Raw genomic sequence first — 21,514 nt, 5'->3', positions numbered from 1 at the left:
TTATTCGGGACTTGATGTTGAGTACTGAACTGAACAATGAACGCGGGTAAAAGGCTAAAAAAAAGCAGTCTACAATAGAGAAAAGGCCTAAAATAGCAGTAAAAAGTTCAACATTACAAGACCAGGCCACAAAATGTAAGGAAAATAATCAAACAAAACAACATATCAACTGGGAGTACAACGTAATTGGGCATGAATAAATTATCATGTAACAAGTCAAGCAAATTAAACTAAATCATTTATCTGGTTACATATACCTCATAACAATATAGTTGGTTCAAGATTAAGGAGTTTAAAATTAAGACTGAAAAGTGTAGATTATGAAGATAGAAAACGTTTCCCAAACTCAAAGCACTGATGTTTTACTCAACATATGGAACTTCCACTTTTATAATAGAATTATGATACAAAATAACAACTTGATCACGTTTCCAATGAACATAAACGAATTATCTTCTGAATCAAACAAAACAATAGACCAACATGACATGCGATGAAAAACAAACTGTAACAATTTTCTAAAGACACTTCAAATGAACTATGAATCTCTTTGATTGAATCAGAAGTTCCAAATCGGAATCTATTCTAAAACTTGGACTGAAGACCGTAGATTGCATTCGTATCCACTTGGAAAGCCTTTGCAAGAATATCAGCAGGGATATCAGGGTTTGATCCAAATACAGCATTTGCAATGGCAATGACACCTGGATTTTGGCTGCTGAGAGCTACAATGGCAACTGCATTTCCGTGTCCAACATTTTGTTGGAAATGCACAAGGCCTACTGGGAAAACAAACACATCACCCTTCTGAAGTACCTTGCTGATGAGGCGGTTTTCGGGATTGGAGGTGACAAAACCAACTTTGAGGCTCCCTTCCAGGACTGTCAAAATTTCAGTAGCTCTAGGGTGTGTATGTAGAGGGTTAAGACCCCATGGGGCAAAATCAATACGCGCAACGGAGATGCCCAGGGTATTAAGTCCTCCAATTTGGGCTACACTAACGGGAGTCACACGTGAACCAACTGCATTTGATGTGTTGCCTGCTAGGTGAAGCCCACTGAAGAAGAAATCGTTGGCTTCAACAAGCTTAGGGTCCTTGCAAACACGACCATTCACCAGTACTGAAACCATGATGAGAAAAATTAATATCAGCATATATAATTATTAATATATACGATGCATGTATTTGTTTTTTTTTTTTTTTGGAAATATGTACTATGAAAGAAAAAAGAAAAAAAAAAAAACGATTCTTGGTACCTGAGCTCGTTGCATCAGCCACGCAGAAGTCCTGAAGAGAACTCGGGTCAGATGCCAAAGCAATGGAAGAAGTTACGGCAAGGAATGCGAAAAACAGAAGCTGAGAGGCCATTTGATCAAGGCAGTAAGCAGAGAGAGATTGGCGAACTTGGTTTAAACTTTGTGAGAGAGGATAAGTCTGAACTGTGGATTAAAACCCTACCTATGTCTCTGCTTTTATAGAGATAAGTATCTCTGCGTGTGTTGTTTCCTGAAAAAGTCTAGTCTTAATTTGTAACCGCGTATTGTACAAATTTTTCATGGGAAGGTGCTGCTGGTGTATAGGTCATCACGTATCTGATAACTTTATTTTTCAGGTGCCGGCATTGGTGCTGGGCCTGCTGGCATTGAGGAATGTTTCCTTTTTCTCTAGAATTTGAATTGGATTTCTAGGAAAAAAATGTACTACTACTAATTAACACCTATTTCTCTGCTCGTTCTCTAACAAAAAGAATATATATTTCAAACAATTATAGACATGTATTTTACTCAGACAATCTTATTTATCAATATGATTAATATATTCTATTATTCTATATGCAACTGGAAGCATTAAATAGAATATTATGGACGATTCACATATTGGAGGTTTCTTTTTGTTTTCAAGCAAATTTTGGTTTAAAAGTTAGTGTCTTGCTTTGACTAAAACAAATTAAGAGTTTTAGAGAATACATTGTATGATTTATAAAATATGGTTTAAATCGATAATCTATTTAACATTATTTTAAAATAAAATTTGGAGTAGATGGAGACATGTAATTTGCATACATTAGTAAACCTTAAAAAAATGTTAAACTTAGATTACTATTATTTTATGATGATATTTTGGAACCACCTGGTACTTAGATTACTTTTCTTTTTGTTTTTAAATGAAATCATATGTACACATTCGGCCATGCAGATAAACCCTAAGTACATCAGACATCAGAAATGCATTATTAATCTAGGCTGCCCTAACCAAATAGACACGCATCCATTTCTCATAGCAAGGGTAATCCCGCGTTAATTAGGCTCAATGGCCACACGCTTCACACATGAGGAGGCTTGTTGAGAGTATGGGTTTTTGGTTCCGCTGATTATTATACGGTGCAGTTTGCAGACTTGCAATTGATAACTTCCAGGCTTCCACCATTTATTTTGGGCTCAAGGTTTATTATTCGACTCTCAGTGGATAGAGAGTTGAAATAACGAGGACCATGTTATGTGGAAAACTCAATGTGACGTACAGATTTATGTATATGTACTTCCTACATATAGTTTGAGAAACAAAAAGGGGAAGCTTTGCATGGGAGATTATCTTTCCATGCACTCTCAATTGCTTAGGGTTGCTTGGTATTCATTTTGAAAATAATTTATAGTTTTCAAAAATGATGAATGTAAAAAGTTGGAGGTGTCACATCTTTATTGGTCCTGTTAGGCCAAGCGAGGTGGACGAGGTTTACTGTAAGTGTGCAACCAATCTTTTGATTAAAGGAGGTTTGACGTTTGCAAGAATGAATTCAGAATCGATTCTTGGAGGAACATACTCTTCAGTTGTTACTCTGTTTAGGCCTCTGCATGATAGGTACTAGCAGGATTGATAATCTGATACCACTGGTTCCATCCTTGGCTCAAAATTGGACACCATGACAGTTAGGCGATAGTATGAGGCACATTGAGCAGAGCCTTGTCGACTGACGTGAATATTTAGGGATTGAAGGACGCCGATATTCTTCAGAGAAGTTATGCTCCTTGGATTGGGTTTTGCGCCCCTAAATGAAATCCACTTTGCAAGCTTAAAAGGAGATAAAAAGCCTTTTCATTTTTGGCCTAAACACAGAAGCAGTTTTCCAAACTCAAAGCACTCATGTTTTAATTGAAATTCTATGGCATAAGGCACAAAAGTGTTAGACCAAGTCCGAGTTACAAGAATCCAGCTCTATAGTCATCATTGCCATAAAGGAAAGACAGCAAGGAGGACATGTGATTGCTGACTCATGGACAGCAGGGAGGACATTTTATTATTGCTGTGCTATTGCTCCGAGTGCTGTTGTGTGCTGTTGCTGTGCTGCTGCATGTGTGGCGTGCAGTCACTTGTATTTTAAATTGTAAAGTTTGTATGTTGTAGTGTATATAACAAAGCCTTCCCGTAAGGCCTGTAAGTGTGGGTGAATTATTTATTCAGATCAGAAATTCTATCATGGTATTGAGCCTTTCTGTCTAACGACAAAAGACCCTTGTTTTTTTTTTTTTTTTCCTTCCGCATCACTGTTTCCATGGCTGAAACTAATAATGTCAACCCTATTCTTCCCCCTCTTGCAACTTCATTCGTGAATCCCTTCTCCTCTTCCATGACTACCATAGTGAATATTAAGCTTGATCGTGCCAACTATCCTCTATGGTTGGCGCAAATTTTGCCAATACTGAAGAGTCGTGACCTGATGGGTTACGTCGACGGCTCTCTGGACTGTCCTCCGAAACACTTGGCTGGAAATACTACTGTCAATCCGGAGTATGTTACATGGGTGCAACGCGATCAAATGGTTCTGAGTTGGATCAATGGCTCGCTGACTGCTTCCGTTCTAGCAACTGTTGCCAGCAAACGCATATCTCGTGCGACATGGGAGGCTCTTGAGCAGCGTTACGCATCCACTTCTCAGAATCGCATTCTCTTTCTGCGCAATGAATTGCTCATGACCAAAAAAGGCGATCTCTCAGTAGCTGATTACTTGGATCGTGTCAATGCTATTTCCGATAATCTTACTCTCGCCGGACAACCAGTAAGTGATAATGAACTGGTTCAAATTATTCTTAATAACCTTGGACCTGCATTCGAGATGACTGTCAATGCAGCTCAGGCACGTGATACTCCGATCACGTACCCAACCCTTGAAGCCCTCCTTTTGACCACGGAGAGGCGCATGATGGAACAAGCTGTACCTGTGGTGAAAGCTACTCCAGTCAATGCTTTTGTAGCTGCAAGAAGACGTGGTGGACGTTCTCGTGGAAATGGACGTGGTGGCTTTCCGTCCAATCGAGGCGGTGCTTCTCTTATCAACCAGCGAGGTTTCTTTCCTCGCAACACTAATCAGCGTAATCCTGCCGTTAATGGGGAACGCTTCAATACAAGTGGAGAGCGAATCACTTGTCAAATTTGTGGTAAGCCTGGCCATCCTGCTTTAGATTGTTATCAGCGCATGAATGGTGCTTATGAAGGACGTATTCCAACCAAACGTCTTACTGCTATGGCCTCTTCACCAATTACTTTGAATCGACAACAAAATGGCACCTGGTTACTGGACACAGGAGCTAATGCCCATGTCACTCCTGATATTCAAAATCTGGTAAATCCGAAGGAGTACAATGGTAATGAGAATATTGGTGGTGTAGGTAATGATACTGGCCTTTCCATTAAACATTATGGTTCGAATAAAATCAGTACTAAGGCTTGCTCATTTGAACTAAACAATATCCTTCATTGTCCATCCGCCTCCACCAGCCTTATTTCTGCCCATAAATTCACTCTTGATAACCATTGCTACCTACTAATATTTCCTCATTTTTTCCTTGTCAAGGACCTCAAGACCCAGAAGACGCTTTTCCAAGGGAGATGTGAGAATGGGTTATACCCATTTCCAGGTGCCGGTGGATTATCCCAGTATCCTATTTCAACGTTCTTAGGTGTTAGAGTCTCAACCAAAAAATGGCATTCTCGTCTTGGTCATCCTGCGTCTTCAATTGTTAAGTTTTTAATTTCAAATAATCAAGTACCAAGTCATGGTACTGCCGATGTAATGTTTTGTGATTCTTGTCCTTTGGGCAAGAGTACCAAACTTCCCTTTAGCAAGTCTGAGTCTGTGTCTCACTCTCCTTTGGAACTTTTACATTCCGATGTGTGGTGTTCACCAGTTTTATCAATTGAAGGTTTTCGTTATTATGTTTTGTTTGTCGATGATTATTCTCGCTATTCTTGGATTTTTCCCATGAAAAACAAATATGAAGTTTTTGGCATTTTTGTTACATTTAAGGCGCAGGTTGAAAAAATGTTTAACACATTCATTAAAACCCTTCAATGTGATGAAGGTGGTGAGTATAAGAGTCAAGCCTTTAAACAGTTTCTTGCAACTCAAGGTATTTCCCAACGGTTTTCATGCCCTAAACATCCTGAGCAAAATGGAATGGCAGAACGAAAACATCGCCACATAGTCGAAACTAGTGTTGTCATGCTTTCCCATGCCCACATCCCTGACAAATATTGGTTTGATGCCTGTTTGACAGCCACATATCTAATTAATAGGCTACCAACTAAGGTTTTGTCAAACAAATCTCCATATGAAAAGCTATTTCATCGAAAACCGATTTATGCATCCTTTAAAGTCTTTGGGTGTAAATGTTTTCCTTGGTTGACACCCTATGCCAAACACAAATTTCAACCCAAGTCTAAGTCATGTGTTTTCTTAGGATATTTGTTGAATCACCAAGGATACAAGTGTTTGGATTTATCCACGAGACGAGTGTATTTGTCTCGCCATGTATTATTCGATGAGGATTCCTTTCCCTTCCAGGAACTTACATCTCTCAAGGAAAACGTCTGCACAAAAGGTATCTCTCCATCCTCTGAGCTTCTTTTTCATTTTTCAGATCCTCTCCCTGGTACACCAACTAACCATAGTCTAGCCCCACCCAATGTCCAACCCGCCACTACAACTAGGTTCCCAGATACTCCACCATTAAATGAATCACCTGCTCCTACTCCCAATCGTGCCCCCATTTCCAGTTCTCGTGAACCTCTCCCAAACCAAGATGAGCAAGAAATAGTTGTTGCTGTCCTTGTGAACCCGACTCCGTCACAACCCTGTCATCCCGTGCTGATTCCTGACCCCCCTCTCATCCATCCTATGACCACTCGGTCTAAAGCTGGGATACAAAAGCCAAACTCGAAATATGCTTTGTATGTTAATACTGACACTCTGGTGGCAGAACCAACATGTTTTAGTCAGGCCATAAAGCATAAAGAATGGAGGAATGCAATGGCTCAAGAATTCAGTGCCTTGCAGTGCTGTGGTACGTGGACTCTTGTGCCTTACCATCGTGCCATGAACTTATTGCCAAACAAGTGGGTTTTCAAGATTAAACGGCGTGCAGATGGCTCGATTGAGCGCCATAAGGCTAGGCTTGTGGCTAATGGCTTTCATCAACAATCCGGGATCGACTCTACGAAGACCTTTAGTCCAGTTGTCAAGCATAGTACCATTAGACTTGTGTTGAGTCTGGCAGTTTCACGGAAGTGGCATGTTCGACAATTAGACGTTCAGAATGCATTTTTGCATGGGTATTTGAATGAGGATGTGTACATGAAGCAACCACCAGGTTTTGTTGATAACCAGTATCCTAACTATGTTTGTAAACTGCAACGTAGTTTATATGGTTTAAAACAGGCGCCTAGGGCCTGGTTTCAACGATTTTCTGAGTTTCTCCTTCAGTTAGGGTTCCAAGAATCCATGTGTGACTACTCCTTGTTTGTTTTTAATCAAAGAGGAGTTTATTTGATTTTGCTTATTTATGTGGATGACATATTGCTCACAGGAAACAACACTACTCAAATGGCATGGTTGATCACGAAGCTTAGCACTTTGTTTTCCATGAAAGACTTGGGTCCCCTTAGTTATTTCTTGGGCGTTGAAGCTACTTACGTTGGTCACAACCTGCATTTGACTCAATCCAAGTATGCTCTGGACTTGCTTGAGCGAACGAAGTTTAAAGATGCCAAGCCAATTTCCACTCCAGTTTCTGCAGGCTAAAAATTGAGTGCTTATGTTGGTGAACCCTACAAACATCCTGAGCAATATCGTAGTGTCGTTGGTGCGTTGCAATATTTAACCATCACGAGACCGGATCTCTCATATGCTGTTAACTAGGTGTGCCAATTTATGCACTCCCCCAAGGACACTCATTGGATGGCAGTGAAACGTATCCTGCGATTTTTAAAGGCCACGTATGATCATGGTCTTGTTTATAAACCTGGAGATATGCAACTGCATGCTTTTTCTGATGCCAACTATGCGGGCAATCCTGATACCCGTCACTCTACAGGAGGTTTTTGTATTTATTTGGGGTCCAATCTGGTGTCTTGGAGCTCAAAGAAACAGAAGACTGTCTCTCGGTCAAGTACAGAAGCTGAATATAGGCAACTAGCCTACACGGCTGCTGAGCTATCTTGGTTCAGGTCATTATTCAAAGACCTTCATCTGCATCTTCTTCTTCCCCACATATGGTGCGATAATGTCTCTTCCATAGCCTTAGCTTCCAATCCAGTATTTCATTCGCAGACAAAACACTTAGAGGTCGATTATCACTATGTCCGTGAGAAGGTGGTTCGAAAGCAGCTTCTGATACATTTTATTTGTTCTCAAGATCAACTCGCTGATTTGTTTACAAAGGGCTTGTCTTCCTCGCGTTTCAAGTTTTTGGTGTCCAAGCTTCCAGTTGTTTCTCGGCCTGTCAGCTTGCAGGGGGCTGTTAGACCAAGTCCGAGTTACAAGAATCCAGCTCTATAGTCATCATTGCCATAAAGGAAAGACAGCAAGGAGGACATGTGATTGCTGACTCATGGACAGCAGGGAGGACATTTTATTATTGCTGTGCTATTGCTCCGAGTGCTGTTGTGTGCTGTTGCTGTGCTGCTGCATGTGTGGCGTGCAGTCACTTGTATTTTAAATTGTAAAGTTTGTATGTTGTAGTGTATATAACAAAGCCTTCCCGTAAGGCCTGTAAGTGTGGGTGAATTATTTATTCAGATTAGAAATTCTATCAAAAATATGGTAGTGAACATTTCCTTTTATTATTTATGGGAGCAATAGAGTAAACAAAAGAACAAATTGATAGAGTAAACAAACGAACAAATTGATCGCATCTTATGAGCATAAACAAATAAATCTTTTGAATCAAACACAACAGTAGACCAACTTGACTGTGATGAAAAAGAAACTGTAACAATATTCTAAAGACACTACAAATGAGCTACAAATCCCTTTTGATTGAATCAGAGGTTCAAAATTGGAATTTTTCTAAAACTTGGACTGAAGACCGTAGATCATGTTCGTATCCACTTGGAAAGCCTTTGCAAGAATATCAGCAGGGATATCAGGTTTTGATCCAAATATAGCATTTGCAATGGTAATGACACCTGGATTTTGGCCGTTGAGAGCTACAATGGCAACTGCATTACCATGTCCAACATTCTGCTGGAAATGCACAAGACCTACTGGGAACACAAAAACATCACCCTTCTGAAGCACCTTGGTGATGAGTTTGTTCTCGGGGTTGGAGGTGACAAAACCAACTTTGAGGCTCCCTTCCAGGACTGTCAAAATTTCAGTAGCTCTAGGGTGTGTATGTGGAGGGTTAAGACCCCATGGGGCAAAATCAATACGCGCAACGGAGATGCCAAGCGTATTAAGTCCTCCAATTTGGGCTACACCAACAGGAGTCACACGTGAACCAACCGCATTTGATGTGTTGCCTGCTAGGTGAAGTCCACTGAAGAAGAAATCGTTGGCTTCAACAAGCTTCGGGTCCTTGCAAACACGACCATTCACCAGTACTGAAACCATGATGAGAAAAATTAATATCAGCATATATAATTATTAATTGATACGGTGCATGTATTTGGTTTTTTGGAAATACGTACTACGAAAAAAAAACAAAAAAAAAAACGATTCTTGGCACCTGAGCTCGTTGCATCAGCCACGCAGAAGTCCTGAAGAGAACTTGGGTCAGATGCCAAAGCAATGGAAGAAGTTACGGCAAGGAATGCGAAAAATAGAAGCTGAGAGGCCATTTGATCAAGGCAGTAAGCAGGGAGAGATTGGCCAACTTGGTTTAAATTTTGTAAGCGAGAATAAGTTGGAACTGTGGATTGAAACCCTACCTATGTCTCTGCTTTTATAGAGAGAAGTATCTCTGCATATGTTGTTTCCTATGAATTGAAGAAGTCCAGTCACAATTTGTAACCGCGTATTGTACAAATTTTTCATGGGAAGGTGCTGCTTGTGTATACGTCATCACGTATCTGATATACTTTATTTTTCAGGTGCCGGCATTGGTGCTGGGCCTGCTGGCATCGAGGAATGTTTCCTTTCTCTAGCATTTGAATTGGATTTCTAGGAATAAAATGTAACATCCCACGTCGACTAACAAATAGGAGATGATGTGCCTTATATGTACACGTCTACCTCCATATAAAACGAGGCTTTTTGGGAACTTATTAGCTTCAGATTCTATCGAAATTTCGAAGTTAAGCGAGTTTGGACGAGAGCAATCCTAGGATGAGTGATCCATTGAAAAATTCTTTTGTGAGTTCCCAGAAACAAAACCAAAACCCTACTTGTCACATCCCGGCCTGGGCGGGATCACTTCACGGGTCCGCTCCACCACCGTAGCACGATATTGTCCGCTTTGGGCTTACCATTCCCTCACGGTTTTGTTTTTGGGAACTCACGAGCAACTTCCCAGTGAGTCACCCATCATGGGATTGCTCTAGCCCCATTCTCGCTTAATTTCGAAGTTCCTACGGAACCCGAAGCCAGTGAGCTCCCAAAAGGCCTCGTGCTAGGTAGAGATGGGAATATACATTTAAGGATCACTCCCCTGGGCGATGTGGGATGTCACAATCCACCCCCCTTAGGGTCCGACGTCCTCGTCGGCACACACGTGATCAGGGTTAGGCTCTGATACCAAATTGTCACATCCCGGCCCGGGCGGGATCACTTCTTGGGCCCGCTCCACCACCGTAGCACGATATTGTCCGCTTTGGGCTTACCATTCCCTCACGGTTTTGTTTTTGGGAACTCACGAGCAACTTCCCAGTGGGTCACCCATCATGGGATTGCTCTAGCCCCATTCTAGCTTAACTTCGGAGTTCCTACGGAACCCGAAGCTAGTGAGCTCCCAAAAGGCCTCGTGCTAGGTAGAGATAGGAATATACATTTAAGGATCACTCCCCTGGACGATGTGGGATGTCACACTACTAATTAACACCTATTTCACTTCTCGTTCTCTAACAAAAAGAATATATATTTCAAACAATTATATACATGTATTTTACTCAGACAATCTTATTTTATCAATATGGTTAATGTATTTTATTATTCTATATGCAGCTGCAAGCATTAAATAGAATATTATGGACGATTCATATATTGGAGGTGTCTTTTTGTTTTCAAGCAAATTTTAGTTTAAAAGTTAGTCGTCTTGCTTTGGCTAAAACAAATTAAGAGTTTTAGAGAATACATCGTATGATTTATAAAATATGGTTTAAATAGATAGTCTATGTAACATTATTTTAAAATAAAATCAAGAGTAGATGGAGACATGTAATTTGTATGCAAAAGTAAACCTTAAAAAAATGTTAAACTTGGATTACTATTATTTTATGATGATATTTTGGAACCACCTAGTACTTAGATTAATATTCTTTTTGTTTTAAATGAAGTGGGTTTTTGAACTTTAATCCTTGAAGAAGATTAAAATTAAAAAAAAACTGGTGTTGGATTGGATATTGATTTTAGTCCCTTAATGTGTACTTAATTCAATTTCATATTGTATTTTTGTTTTAATATTTAATAGATATCTTATTTAATATCATTACATTAAATTTTAAATTTATTATTATATACATTTTAATTCATTAATTTTATTTAACTTCCTCTAATTAGTGTACCTAAACGTCCGTATCATAATATATTTTACCAAATTAGTGTACCGAAATGTCTGTACCTAAATATATTGTAGTGAATTAGTGGTACATAAGAAAATATGCAAAAACATAGCAGTACTGAAAATTTCGTACCTAAATATATGATACTAGCTAGTGTACCGAAATATCGGTACCTAAATATATTATATTAAACTAGTATACTGAAATGTCCATACCTAAACTTATTATATTAACCTAGTGTATCAAAATATTTATGCCTAAATATATTGTAATGGATTAGTGGCACATAATAAAATATGCAAAAATATAAGTATACTAAAAAATTTCTACGAAAATATTTTCTTATATAAGATACTTATCATAATGAGAATTAAAATTTATAATATTTTCATGCAATTTAATTTATGAACATCATACAATCATAAATAAAAAAAAAAAAGAGATATTAAATAGAGTCTAAGGACTAAAATCAATTTTTAATCTTGTATAAGACATAATGCCCACTCCATGGAACATGGAGAAATAGAAGGAAAGTGGGACTTGGAGCCCAAGACTTCACGCCTATAAAAGGCCTAGAATTCCACCATAACAGGGGAAGAAGAGGGAGGTATGAGATTGTTCTATATTTTACAAGCGTCTTGAACAAACACAAACTTGAGCGTCAAAGTGTTTTCTTGCAGGTCCCCCGCCCCTATGCTCTCATTGAAGACAAGCGAAGATAATGTCTAAAGCTTCTCAACGTGTTCAAAATTACTTGTTGGAGGAGAATAGAAACACCCAAAATTTTCCGTTCCAATAGTCATTGAGTTGGCTTCTATTATTGTTATTAGGAGAAATTAGGTTCTCATCCTTCCTTTTGCTACTCCATTGATTAAAATCCTATTCATTTTCAATTTTTGACAAGGTCCTTGGGTATTAATAACATCATTAATTATTTCAATAATAAAATATTTTTTTATTTCTAAATATATTCATTTAATGTTAAAAATGTTACAATTAGAATATTTAAATTTATGACTAAATTTTTTTATCATATATTTTTAGTTTTAGTTTGTACCCATTTTTAATTTGTACCAATTTTCATTTCAGTTTTAATTTGTACCCATATATTAATTTCTTTTGTGCCCATATTTTTTAAAGTTTGTTTGTATTTGTACTGTCACATCCTGGCCCGGGCAGGACCACTTCTGGGGCATGCTCCACCACCGTAGCACGATTTTGTCCGTTTTGGGTTTACCATTCCCTCACGGTTTTGTTTTTGGGAATTCACACGAGAGCTTCCCGAGGGGTCACCCATCATGGAAATGCTCTCGCGCACTACTCGCTTAACTTCGGAGTTCTTATGGAACCCGAAGCCAGTGAGCTCCCAAAATGCCTCGTGCTAGGTAAGGATGAGAATATACATTTAAGGATCACTTCCCTGGGCGATGTAGGATGTCACAATCCACCCCCCTTAGGGGTCCAATGTCCTCGTCGGCACATCGCGGCCAGGGTTAGGCTTTAACACCAATTTGTCACATCCCGGCCCGGGCGAGACCACTTCCCAGGCCCAACTCCATCGTAGCACGATATTGTCCGCTTTGGGCTTACCATTCCCTCACGATTTTGTTTTTGGGAACTCACGAGCAACTTCCCAGTGGGTCACCCATCATGGGATTGCTCTCGCGTGCGCTCAACTTTGGAGTTTCCATGGAACCCGAAGCCAGTGAGCTCCCAAAAGGCGTCGTGCTAGGTAGGGATAAGAATATACATATAAGGATCACTCCCCTGGGCGATGTGGAATGTCACATGTACCCATATATATATTTTTTTTATTTATACTTTTTATTTTGCTAAATGTACCCATGCTAATTATATGTACCCATTCATGTAAAATTTTTAAATCTTAAAATGTACTCATTCTTAAATATACCGATTTGTTATATGTAAAATGTACAATATTTTATATAAAATCTATTCAATTTTTTTCCAATCCATTTTTAAACTTATATGGGTACATTCTTTTTTCTTTGATTTTAAAATGTATCCATGTCAAGTTTAATAGAAGAAATTTACTAATGTTATTAAGCCTAATATCTCTTCTTTCTTTTTTTTTTGTGATTTTGAAGAATGTACCCATGTTTTGATACAATTAATTTTTTGGTTAATTTTGATGAATGTACCCATGTTTATATACACACACACTAGTATATATTTATATTTTAATATTTTTAATCCCACAAATTATGGTTTAGTTTTAATTTAAAATCTCATTTATATAAACAATTAAACTTTCTAATTTTTAATTTAACAAATATAGTAATGTATATAGAAATAAATTATCACATTAATTTCAAAGACCTTGATCAAAAATTAAAAATCAACAAAGTTTCAATAAAAGAATATTCATAACTAAGGACTGCATCCAAAGTCTCCCTTGTTATTATGTTTTCTTCTGGAGAATAATAAATCGAAGCAATGCTGAATTGAATCCCAAGCGTAGCAGGCTGGTAGCTACTGTTATTGGGGACTTCACGTTGAGTATTGAACTGAACAATGAACGAGCGAAAGGCTAAAACAAGCAGAATACAATAGAGAAAAGGCCTAAAATAGCAGTAAAAAGTTCAACACTACAAGACCAGGCCACAAAATGTAAGGAAAATAATCAAACAAAACAACATATCAACTTGGAGTACAACGCTAATTGGGCATGAATAAATTATCATGTAACAGGTCAAGCAAATTAAACTAAATAATTTATCTGGTTACATATACCTCATAACATTATAGTTGGTTCAAGATTATGGAGTCTAAAATTAAGACTGAAAAGTGTAGAATATGAAGATAATCACTGATGTTTTACTCAACATATGGAACTTCCACTTTTATAATAGAATTATGAAACAAAGTAACAACTTGATCACGTTTCCAATGAACATAGACAAATTATCTTCTGAATTAAACAAAACAATAGACCAACATGACATGCGATGAAAAACAAACTGTAACAATTTTCTAAAGACACTTTAAATGAACTATGAAATTCTTTGATAGAATCAGAAGTTCCAAATCGGAATATATTCTAAAACTTGGACTGAAGACCGTAGATCGCGTTCGTATCCACTTGGAAAGCCTTTGCAAGAATATCAGCAGGGATATCAGGTTTTGATCCAAATACAGCATTTGCAATGGTAATGACACCTGGATTTTGGCTGTTGAGAGCTACAATGGCAACTGCATTACCATGTCCAACATTCTGCTGGAAATGCACAAGACCTACTGGGAACACAAAAACATCACCCTTCTGAAGCACCTTGGTGATGAGGTTGTTTTCGGGGTTGGAGGTGACAAAACCAACTTTGAGGCTCCCTTCCAGGACTGTCAAAATTTCAGTAGCTCTAGGGTGTGTATGTGGAGGGTTAAGACCCCATGGGGCAAAATCAATACGCGCAACAGAGATGCCAAGGGTATTAAGTCCTCCAATTTGGGCTACACTAACTGGAGTCACACGTGAACCAACTGCATTTGATGTGTTGCCTGCTAGGTGAAGTCCACTGAAGAAGAAATCGTTGGCTTCAACAAGCTTAGGGTCCTTGCAAACACGACCATTAACCAGTACTGAAACCACGATGAAAAAGTACATTAGCATTAGCAACATACATAATTGCCAATTGATATATATGATGCATGCATTTATTTTTTGGGAAATGTACGGAAAATATACGAAAAGACAATTTGAGCTACCTGAGCTCGTTGCATCAGCCACGCAGAAATCCTGAAGAGAACTTGGGTCCGATGCCAAAGCAACGGAAAAGGTTACAGCAAGGGATGCGAAAAATAGAAACTGAGAGGCCATTTGATCAAGACAGTAAGCAGAGAGAGATTGACCAACTTTGTTTAAGCTTTGTGAAAGTGAGAATAAATTTGAATTGTGGATTGAAACCCTATCTGTGTCTCTGCTTTTATAGGGAGAAGTATCCCTGCACACATGTATTGTTTCCTATGAACTGAAAAAGTCTAGTCTTAATTTGTAAACGCGTAATACAAGCTTTTCATAGGAAGCTGCTACTTGTGCATGTATATGTCATCACTTATCTGATTAACTTTATTGTTCAGGTGCCGGCATTGTTGCTGGGCATGCTGGCATTGAGGAAGGTTTCCTCTCTTTATGTCGAGAAATTTTTATGTCATAGCTGAAACACTTGCCGCGTGTACTTTTTCACGTGTTATCATTTGAATAAACGAAATAGTTAATATGCTCCATTTTTAAGCTGTATTAATGTAATCATAAAATACAAGTGTTACAATTTGAATGGAATTATAGCATCGCGTGACAGTGTTCCAGGTACACAAAAACAATGTAACAGAAATTACTTCCCTGGTCAAATTTGATAAAGAAATATCATATTACTCACAAATTTGAATTCGCTATCTAGAATAAAATTTATAAAAACTCTAATTAGCATCTACATTACTCTGCTTTTTCTCTAATTAATAGAGTGTATAGATTGATACATATTCTGACAATCATATTCTATCAACATGGTTAATATTCTATTCTATATGCGGCTGGAAGCATTAAACAGAATATTGACAATTCATGATATTGGAGGTTCTTTTTCGTCTTCAAGAAACTTTGGTTTGAAAGCGGGTTGTCTTGCTTTGACTTGATCAAACTAAGATAAAGTGTGGAGTAAATGGGGACATATATAATCAATAAGATGTAATTTGCAGACAAAGGCATGAAACTTTAAAAATTGTTAAACTCCTCTATATTGAATATGCGATCTGATACCGACAATTATTTTATGATATGTTGGAACCACCTACTACTTAAATTACTATTCATTTCGTCTTTAATGAAATCATAGACCATTCCGCGCTATGCAGATAAGCTAAGTATATCAGACATCCAAAATGTCCATTAATCTAGCCTGCAGATCATAATCTAATAAGTAGACGCATCCATCCAGTCTGACCTGGTCTTGTAGCAGCAGACATGGCTTCAGCCTTGTCTAAATTCGTTAGGTAGTGTATATCCCTATTTTCATTACAATAAATCCTTATTTCTTGTTGAGACGAAAATAGTCAAGAATAAACGAAATCTATGCCTTATTGATTCTTACTGAAATCTCAAGTTGATAGAATGGAAGAGAATAAACTCTTACTTTTACTTAACATCCAAAAACTGTCCTGACAAATCTAAGCTTACAATGAATTATAGGCTTTACCCCCATCCCATACATTGAACTCATCAACCAAATTAATGTGATGCATGAAACCAATTAGCTTACCAAATACTTATGATGACTCTTAGATAATCAAAGTACATGAAATACTATTAAATGGATAATACTAGGGAGACCAAATTTTTAGACTAAATTTGTAAACCAAATGATGTGATGGTTGATGGTTGGATTGATATTTACGTGTTAGTTAATGTTCTTATTTCCTATTGGTTACACGTCATTTGTTTAAAATTTTGGTCTCCCTAGCATTATCCTTACTAAATCCTATCTACAAGATTCGAACCTAAGACTTATGACTTACAAGTGAAGAAGAATACCGTTATACCGTAGTACTAAGTAACAGCTTAAACCATCAAATTTTATATGTACTTCCTCTATATAGTGAAAACAAAGAGGAGAAGTTTTGCCAACGAGATGATCGATATTTGTATATTGATCCAAATTGTATTTGTTTTTTTTTTTTTTTTTTTTTTTTTTTGGAACAAAAGTTGTATTTGTTGCCTAGCTTAACCCTTCTTTATAAACAAGCTCAACCATTTCTAGTTAAAAACATGAATATCAAAAAAGGAGGGCAGATTTCTTAAACTATAGCCACAAAAGAAGGAAAAGCCTACATGTGTTTAGTAATGATATATATTGAAGTTCACAGAAAGCAAATCTGTCAGCATTTTAAGAGACATTTCTGGTTCGGAAACTAGCTTTCAATTGCTTAAAGGATTTTCATGCATATATGGAGTTCCGGAAAGGTTGAAACTGGGTAGATTTCGAAACTTTTGGAGGAAAGGCCTCCCTAGCTACTTTCTGCCGTAGACTCAAATGTCCTACACCAAGGAGCTAATCGCTTAATCGTCTATTTTATTTGTAATAAAAATTCGTTTGTTTACATAACAAGTCAACTTAAAAAATTATTTTCATGAGCTAGAAGTACTGTCCATGATTCTTGTTCAACAAATAAAGCAAAATAGACCAGCTTTGATTATATTTCTATACGAGGAGAAGTCAATTATCCTCTTGAAGTATGAGAATCAAACACAATTACAGTACTCCCTTGTTCTTAAAATAACAAAAATTACAAAATAGTAGACTAACATGCTCACTGTACTGATAAGTAAACCTTTACAATTTTCTAAACAGTATATTGCAAACATCAATGAACTGTAAGTCGGATCCCTTTCAATTGAATCGGTGATCCTTCCAAATGGAACTCTAAAACTTTGCCTGCAAATTGAAGACTACGTTGCTATCCACTTGGAAAGCCTTTGCAAGAACATCAGCAGGGATGTCAGGCTTTGATCCAAATACTGTATTTGCAACGGTAATGGCACCTGGGTTTTGGCTGCTAAGAGCAGCAAGGACAGCTGCATTACTATTTCCAACATTGTGTTGGTAATGAACAAGACCTACTGGGAATACAAACACATCACCCTTCTGAAGCACCTTGGTGATATGACGGTTTTCAGGGTTGGAAGTGATAATACCCACTTGGAGGCTCCCTTCCAGAACTGTCAAGATTTCAGCAGCGCGAGGATGCGTGTGTGGAGGATTAGTACCCCATGGGGCATAATCAATACGCACCACGGAGATACCAAGAGTATTAAGTCCTGGAATTTGGACTACATTAACAGGGGTCACCCGTGAGCCAACTGGGTTGGATGTGTTGCCCGGTAGGTGAAGTCCGCTGAAGAAGAAGTCATTGGCATCGACGAGTTTGGAGTCCTTGCACGCAAAACCATTCACGGATACTGAAATCATGATGGAAAAAATACATTAGAAACTAATATAATTCCTACTAGCTAGCTGACTGATATTATGTACACACATGTTCAAATATAAGTATGATTTTAGCTTAGGTACCTGAGGCTTTATCGGCGACACAGAAATCCTGAAGAGAACTTGGGTCAGATGCCAAAGCAATGGAAGAAGATATGGCAAGGAATGCCAACAAAAGAAGCTGAGAGAGTAGGAGTAGGAGTTCGTATTGTTTGTGCACTGAAAAAGTCTGGCTTCTAACCGTGTGTGAAAATCTTTTTGTTTTAACTCAAAGCTTGTCATCTATTACATCGTTCTATTACATCGTTTTATTCAGGTGGTGGCATCGATCGTTGCCGGCATTGAAATTATAACTTTCCGTATATGTTAAGAAATTAAGAATTGCCAGGTCAAAGTTTATATATAGAAGCTTGCATTACTCATATATAAAACAATTAAGAACTAAATTTCGTTTTATTTGGAATTAAGAACTAATTAACTTATAATTATTATATGCCTTGATATTGATACATTAATTGCTTCAATTTATAGGAAAATCAGCGGTGTTTATGTTTGTGCTTTTGTTGTTTGTTGTTTGTTTTAAACTGAAAACAGATAATAAGAAAGATGGAAATATGAAAAGAAATGACAGATGAAAGGCAGTGTATGTGATATACAATAATTAAATAAAAACTATAAATTGCATAGCTTTTATGAATATACTACAAATTGCACATGAAGACAATTGTAAACAGTAATAATAAAAAAAATTGTGTTATTCTTTATATTTTTTTTAGGGGGATCTGAATCTAAAAATTAACATGGTTATTAGCTAATATCATCTTCTCTTTATTTATTTTTTTTCTTTTTTTTTTTAAAAAAAAATATAAGAAATGAATTAAAATCTTTCAAATTTTATGCATCTTTTAATTCCAATAAATTCTTAAAATCTTCTAACAAAAAACTAATATACTAACACAAATCCATCTGAAACATACGACGCTAACTCAAGTAACAAATATGTGAATGTCTATTATACATATAAGTGAGATATGAAACCTACCTAAAAGGTACAAAAGCATAATATACCTACAAGCAAGACACATCAATTTGTGATACAAGATGATTATAAAAAATTTAAAAAAAATGTCTTAGTAGATAAATACAATTACCCTGTGATATAGGTTGATTATAAAAATTAAGAATAAAATGATAAATAGGGTTTAGAGCAGGAAGAAGAATAGGAAATAACAAAACAAAAGAATTAAGAAGAAATAATTAAAGAGATAATTAGGAAGATATTTAACTTTTATAATAAATCTTATCATTAAAAAGACAATTATTGATAATAAAATAATTCTAAACTTAAGAAGTAGACTTATCTATCTATTCCATTAAGAGAAGAGGGCTTGTCAACTTTTTGCCCCCTTTTCTTCCAATTTTGCCCTCACTTTTGAATACACAATGTTGACATGAGGAGGGCAAAATAGTAAATTTGTATCTTTTGAACTTTTTCCCATTTTTCCTTATTTTGCCCTTACTTTTGATACACAATATTTACATAAGAAGGGCAAAATAGTAATTTTATATCAAAATATTTACGTAAGATAAAAAATGTGCACTTAATAAGAGAAATTATCTCTCTATTATTTTTTTCATACACGTAAGTGAAATCAAGATGTTTTTTGGATAATTTGAATGAACTGAAGTGGTTGCACTTGAAGATAACGTGGGAGGAGATGGGCGATTGTTCACACAGACAGTATGTGCTCATTTGCTAGTTTTAATAAACTAAACTAAACTCTTCCTCCCTCTCTTCCTCCCTTCTTTCTCTAATATATTTTTCCTCTCTGATATATTTTTCCCTACTAAAAAACAGATGGAACAAAAATGGAATGGACTAGTTCGCACCAGACAATCACTCATTCGAATTAAGCCAACAGACATAACGATTTTACACAAACTGAGAAACTATGACGATAACACGATGCATCAAGCACCAACCTCCTCTTCCTCCTCTTCGTACTCCTCTTCGATAATTGCATCCTGGTATTGTTGGTACTCAGCAACTAGATCGTTTATGTTACTCTCGGCCTCGGTGAACTCCATCTCATCCATTCCTTCACCTGTGTACCAATGCAAGAAAGCCTTTCGCCTGAACATAGCTGTGGTTGCCATCTTTAGACCCTTGGGTGGGATGTCACACACGCTGGACTTAACATTATTGGGAATCCACTCAACAAAATATGAGGAGTTCTTGTTCTGGACGTTAATCATCTGTTCATCAACTTCTTTGGTGCTCATCTTAGCACGGAACATGGCAGACACAGTAAGGTAACGTCCATGGTGTGGGTCAGCGGCACACATCATGTTTTTGGCATCACACATCTGCTGGGTCAATTCGGGCACAGACAGAGCACAGTACTGCTGCGATCCTCTTGAAGTTAGGGGTGCAAACCCAACCATAAAGAAGTGCAACCGCGGGAATGGGATAAGGTTAACTGCAAGCTTCCGTAGGTCAGAGTTCAACTGTCCAGGGAACCGAAGACAACATGTGACACCGCTCATGGTAGCAGAGATGAGATGATTAAGATCCCCAACTGCATTAGTCGTGCAAAGAAATATGTTACGAGGATCACATTACATTCCTTCTCAAAATCTCATAAGAATTCACAAGAACAAGCACTTAATTTATGACGTAAGCTAATTTATCAGAATCCCTTTGAACTTAAGATAAAATCAAACAGAAAACACCATTATACACTCTAAAATCATTGTCATTATCAGCCACCGTTATCAAGATTTGGACTTACAAGTAGGGTTGGATGGATTGAGGGTACGAAAGCAGATGTCATACAGAGCCTCATTGTCCAAAACCATACATTCATCAGCATTTTCGACAAGCTGATGGATGGAAAGGGTGGCATTGTATGGTTCCACAACCGTATCAGACACCTTTGGAGACGGGAAGACAGAGAATGTCAACATCATCCGATCCGGATACTCCTCCCGGATCTTGGAAATAAGAAGAGTTCCCATGCCAGAGCCAGTGCCACCACCCAAAGAATGACATACTTGGAATCCTGTTCAAAACACATGGTCAACATTACAAAGCTGAATCATTTCATTCACGTCAATCAGCCATTGAAATTCTAAACCGAAAAGAAACACAATTTGGTAAGAAAGATACTGTAATTGCAAAATTCAAAACACTTACTATCAAAATGGGAGAAAACATCCTTACAAACCCAATTGAGATTCAACTTTGTAGAAAAAGATATATGGGGTAAAAGTATATTTCATTGATACGTGAATAAGAAATATATACAATTACATTCCTTGCTCAGGAAGGTATTATCCCTACAAGTTAGAAATACAAATACAATTAGGATTACAATCATACCTACACTCCATTTAGCATTCTATTGTCTAACACTCCCCCTCAAGTTGGAGAGTGAATGTCAAGAACACCCAACTTGCGTATCAAAGTCAAAAACGTGTCCTTCCCAAGAGGCTTAGTGAACAAATCCGTCAATTGGTGTGC

At 37.4% G+C, this 21,514-nt stretch overlaps 4 protein-coding genes and 1 pseudogene across 4 annotated transcripts; 1 reads left to right on the top strand and 4 right to left on the bottom strand.

Moving 5' to 3' along the window:
- Nucleotides 1-298: 298 nt before the first annotated feature.
- LOC103952358 (putative germin-like protein 2-1) lies at nt 299-1,432 on the bottom strand. Its single transcript, XM_009363927.3, has 2 exons — nt 1,258-1,432; nt 299-1,121 (listed from the first exon to the last, which is right to left on the bottom strand). Exons 1-2 carry the CDS (start codon nt 1,367-1,369, stop codon nt 586-588), a joined length of 648 nt encoding a protein of 215 aa, XP_009362202.2. The 5' UTR covers nt 1,370-1,432; the 3' UTR covers nt 299-585.
- A 6,697-nt stretch (nt 1,433-8,129) lies between these two features.
- Nucleotides 8,130-9,174, bottom strand: LOC103952356 (putative germin-like protein 2-1). Its single transcript, XM_009363926.3, has 2 exons — nt 9,004-9,174; nt 8,130-8,878 (listed from the first exon to the last, which is right to left on the bottom strand). The coding sequence occupies exons 1-2, from the start codon at nt 9,113-9,115 to the stop codon at nt 8,343-8,345; spliced, it is 648 nt and encodes a 215-aa protein (XP_009362201.2). The 5' UTR covers nt 9,116-9,174; the 3' UTR covers nt 8,130-8,342.
- Nucleotides 9,175-14,054: 4,880 nt separating this feature from the next.
- Nucleotides 14,055-14,889, bottom strand: LOC125472594 (putative germin-like protein 2-1). The gene is made up of 2 exons (XM_048574244.1): nt 14,717-14,889; nt 14,055-14,590 (listed from the first exon to the last, which is right to left on the bottom strand). Exons 1-2 carry the CDS (start codon nt 14,826-14,828, stop codon nt 14,055-14,057), a joined length of 648 nt encoding a protein of 215 aa, XP_048430201.1. The 5' UTR covers nt 14,829-14,889.
- Nucleotides 14,890-17,427: 2,538 nt separating this feature from the next.
- LOC125472523 lies at nt 17,428-21,098 on the bottom strand (annotated as a pseudogene).
- On the top strand, nt 20,051-20,308 carry LOC125472524. The gene has a single exon (XM_048574140.1). It carries the CDS (start codon nt 20,051-20,053, stop codon nt 20,306-20,308), a length of 258 nt encoding a protein of 85 aa, XP_048430097.1.
- Nucleotides 21,099-21,514: the final 416 nt, after the last annotated feature.

The sequence above is a fragment of a genome, unplaced genomic scaffold (genome assembly GCF_019419815.1).
Source record: "Pyrus x bretschneideri cultivar Hongxiangsu unplaced genomic scaffold, Pyrus_bretschneideri_v1 Contig7, whole genome shotgun sequence".
Taxonomy (NCBI): Eukaryota; Viridiplantae; Streptophyta; class Magnoliopsida; order Rosales; family Rosaceae; genus Pyrus; species Pyrus x bretschneideri.
The sequence above is the reverse complement of the archived record's forward strand: the minus strand, read 5'-3'. Positions and strand labels throughout refer to the sequence as shown.

What these genes read in the sequence shown, in the direction of transcription:
- LOC103952358 (XM_009363927.3), bottom strand. Translation starts at nt 1,369, where the DNA reads ATGGCCTCTCAGCTTCTGTTTTTCGCATTCCTTGCCGTAACTTCTTCC. An exon ending in GGCTGATGCAACGAGCTCAG is followed by an intron (nt 1,122 to 1,257) that starts GTACCAAGAATC and finishes TCATGGTTTCAG; the next exon opens with TACTGGTGAATGGTCGTGTT.
- LOC103952356 (XM_009363926.3), bottom strand. Translation starts at nt 9,115, where the DNA reads ATGGCCTCTCAGCTTCTATTTTTCGCATTCCTTGCCGTAACTTCTTCC. An exon ending in GGCTGATGCAACGAGCTCAG is followed by an intron (nt 8,879 to 9,003) that starts GTGCCAAGAATC and finishes TCATGGTTTCAG; the next exon opens with TACTGGTGAATGGTCGTGTT.
- LOC125472594 (XM_048574244.1), bottom strand. Translation starts at nt 14,828, where the DNA reads ATGGCCTCTCAGTTTCTATTTTTCGCATCCCTTGCTGTAACCTTTTCC. An exon ending in GGCTGATGCAACGAGCTCAG is followed by an intron (nt 14,591 to 14,716) that starts GTAGCTCAAATT and finishes TCGTGGTTTCAG; the next exon opens with TACTGGTTAATGGTCGTGTT.
- LOC125472524 (XM_048574140.1), top strand. Translation starts at nt 20,051, where the DNA reads ATGTTACTCTCGGCCTCGGTGAACTCCATCTCATCCATTCCTTCACCT.